The 3,862-nt window shown below is 32.3% G+C and overlaps 1 protein-coding gene across 1 annotated transcript; it reads left to right on the forward strand.

Annotated features, from left to right (window-relative positions):
* On the forward strand, positions 1–1,534 carry LOC18607970 (scopoletin glucosyltransferase). The gene has a single exon (XM_018115181.1). It carries the CDS (start codon positions 1–3, stop codon positions 1,456–1,458), a length of 1,458 nt encoding a protein of 485 aa, XP_017970670.1. The 3' UTR covers positions 1,459–1,534.

Below are 3,862 nucleotides of genomic sequence, written 5' to 3' on the forward strand. Positions count from 1 at the left end.
ATGGGGAGTGAAATTCCTCAGGTTCATATATTCTTCTTTCCCATCATGGCTCAAGGCCACGTGATACCAACAGTGGACATGGCCAAGCTGTTTGCAACACGAGGAGTTAAGACAACCATAATCACCACTCCAGCCAATGCTTCTTTCTTCTCCAAGACAATACAAAGAAGCAAGGAATCTGGTCTAGATGTTGATGTCAAGATTCTGAAGGATTCTACTGAGGAGGCTGGGTTGCCCGAGGGGTGTGAAAACGCAGACTTGCTCCCTACTTCCCGAGACGAACCCAAGGACATCGTCAGCAAATTTTTCAAGGCCAAAGTCATGCTTCAGGAACCCCTGGAGCGGCTGCTACAAGAATGTAAACCAGATTGCTTGGTTGCGCACATGTTCTTCCCTTGGGCTACTGATGCGGCAGACAAATTTGGGATCCCCAGGTTGGTGTTCTACGGAGTGAGTGTCTTCTCAACGTGTGCAATGGAGTGCATGACACTCTACGAGCCACACAAGCATGTTGAGTCTGAATTTGAACAATTTGTGGTGCCTAACCTTCCAGGCGATATCAAGTTGTCAAAAAAACAGCTGCCAGATTATGTGAAAGAAAGTGTTGAAACAGACTTCACCAAGATGCTGAAAGCATCCAAAGAATCAGAGCTAAGAAGCTATGGCGTGATTTTCAACAGTTTCTACGAGCTCGAAGACATGTATGCAGATTACTACAAGAATGTTTTGGGACGAAAGGCATGGCATATCGGCCCTGTTTCGCTGTGTAATAGGGCCATTGAAGATAAAGCAGAGAGAGGAAAGAAATCAGCAGTTGATGAACACGAGTGTTCGAAGTGGCTTGACTCAAGAAAACCAAATTCTGTTGTTTACGTATGTTTTGGAAGTATGGCCAACTTCAACTCTGCTCAGTTAAAGGAGATTGCAATGGGGCTTGAAACGTCAGGGCAGCAATTCATTTGGGTGGTGAGGAAAGAAAAGAGCAATGCAGAAGAGGAGGATTGGTTGCCTGAAGGATTTGAGAAGAGAATGGAAGGCAAGGGACTTATAATAAGAGGATGGGCACCACAAATTTTGATTCTAGATCATGAAGCAGTTGGAGGATTTGTGACTCATTGCGGATGGAATTCAACCTTGGAAGGTATTTCTGCTGGTGTCCCGATGATCACATGGCCAGTGTCCGCAGAGCAGTTTTACAATGAAAAGTTCGTGACTGAAATCCTGAAGATTGGAGTTGCTGTTGGTGTTCAGCAATGGGTGTCAACCGTGGGAGATTTTGTGAAGAGAGAAGCAATAGAAAAGGCAGTCAAGAAGATAATGAATGGTAAAACAGCAGAGGAACTTAGAAACAAAGCCAAGGCTCTGGCAGAAATGGCAAAAGGGGCTGTTGCAAAGGGAGGTTCATCTTACTCTGAGTTGAATGCTCTCATCGAAGAACTGAAGTTGCGTCGCCATTGAATCAATTGGCAAAAACAAAATCATATTGCACATTTATCTTATGTAGTTTAGATTAATTTTTAGTCCTCTTTTCGAATCTCAGATAAATAAATAAATTTGTCGCTTGGCGTTTGCGCTGAACAATTAGACTACTAACTTGACCATAAGCTTTGAACTACCTTCATGAAAATAGTCAGGAAAAAACTATTTATACAAGAGTATTTCATTTTGCCATTTTCATCAGAACAGCTAAAAATTTGACTCAGACCCAGGATACAAAGAAATCCATCCATCCAGGATCAATGCTTCGAAACCTGAAATATTCCATTGAGACTGACTTGTTGCCTGGAGAAAATCCTTTCTTCAACAAGCTTGAACATTTGTCAAATTCATCCATCTTCAATCATATATATAAAATACATAGCCGAAATAATAATCTTGGGAAGATGGTAAGTACTCCACAAATATTTTAACCATTCAACCAAGATTACATTTCCAACAATGGAACCTCACTCGTTTTGTTTGTCCCCAAGTGACAAATCTGATTTAAGTAATATATTCCTCCTACCTGCTTCTCCTAGCTAGAATCGTCCATATATTTCCCCAAGCCCCAAGACAATTATATAATGCATATTGCTGAATTTTTTGCCGACATGGATATAATTAATATAATTATCCTTTTGGTTGTTGGCACAATAGTAGTATATTAGTGACTGAAAATGAGATGCATAACTAAGTCACAATGCCCTCTGAATTTTTTTAAAAAATTGGGTTAGTGTTTAACTCTAATATTTTTAAAAAATATGAAACGTGATACGTGTATTAAAATAAATATTTAATTTGACATCTAGATTTTTATTTCGTTGAATGTCTAAATTTGTTAAAAAAAATTGATGACATGTCAAGGAATCAACGAAAATACACATTGTGGACAAATAAATGCCAAGCGATACAATTCTACTTATTAAAAAATTTACGTTTTTTTAAATATAAAAACTAAAAATTATTTTTAAAAAACCAAAACTAAATTTTTATAAAAAATTCATTTTTCTTTCCTTTCCTTTGCTTTCCTTCTCTCTACTGTCCTTCTCGTCTCTCCCGATCTCTCATTTTTTACCTTATACATGAGCAATTCAATCATTTTTATGACAGGTGACAACCACGTGTAGGCTATACGGTAACTACTAGTGCAAGTTGAAATTATCTTATCAAGTGACATTATATTTTCCTTCTTATTGATAGGAACCATGTCAACAAACTTTACACGAAATTAAAGTAAAGGGATTAAACTTGGATGTGATTTCCTATAAGTATTTTCTATTATGTCAGATGAAGAACGAATTTGAAAATTTTTTAAACTGGTGTAATAATTAAAATAATAATAATAATAATAATTTATAATTACGAGGTTAATATGATTGTTTTTACAAACATGTTTTTCTAATTTCATATTGAATAATAGAATGATACTTATTTTTTTTTAATTCAAAATTTATTGAGAGAGTACTTAGATTAAATTCAATACAACTTTATTTAGAAGATTGTTGAGTATCATCATTAATATAATTTTATTGTTATTGTTTGAGATTTGAATTTTGTGAGACAATTTTTTTTTTCAAATATCTTTCCATGACTTATTTATTTAAAATCATAAAAACTTGTTAAAATTTACTACTCATTAACATAAACTAAGATGTTAAAATTAAATAAAATATGATCTTATTTAGCAAATTATCAGGTTCAATAACCCAAACTAAATATAAGCATTCATAAACTAGATAAAGTTAAATACAAAAATCAAATAATCAAATAATATATCTACAAAATAAATAAAAAAATTCACAATTTCAATATATTATTTGATTAGTAATACTATTTTTTATTTGTTAGATTATAATTATGAATCAAATTAATCAAAAAATATTTAAACATAAAGTATTTAAAAACTTAAGTTGAATTGAAAATTATTTATAATTGAAGTTTAAATGAGTTGTTTTGATAGAGTGAAAAATACAACCAAAGATTGAAGAGTAATTTAGGTTTTGATGTTTTTAATAAAATTTTAAATTATAGAAAGAAAATTTTTTAAAATTATAAAATAATTTTTTTTATCTCCATATATAGTATTTAAATATTAATATATAAATTATTTTTTTGATAATATTTAAATATAATTAATATATAGATTTTTTAATAAAATTTATTTTTATCTTACTCTCTATATAATTATAAAAAATTAATAAACTCATTAATATTATTAAGTATATAAAATTCTAAATAAATTATATAATAAATAAATATTTTTTCTAATGAGTGGTGACACCACTCCCATGTACATGGGTCCACCCTTGCGTCACACGATATGATTTGATTCGCCTTGTACGTTTCAACTTTGCCTGTAATTGAATAATCATAAAGTTGGATT

The sequence above is a fragment of the Theobroma cacao genome, chromosome 2 (assembly GCF_000208745.1).
Source record: "Theobroma cacao cultivar B97-61/B2 chromosome 2, Criollo_cocoa_genome_V2, whole genome shotgun sequence".
NCBI lineage: Eukaryota > Viridiplantae > Streptophyta > Magnoliopsida > Malvales > Malvaceae > Theobroma > Theobroma cacao.

Coding starts and splice junctions, on each gene's coding strand:
- LOC18607970 (XM_018115181.1), top strand. CDS start 1: ATGGGGAGTGAAATTCCTCAGGTTCATATATTCTTCTTTCCCATCATG.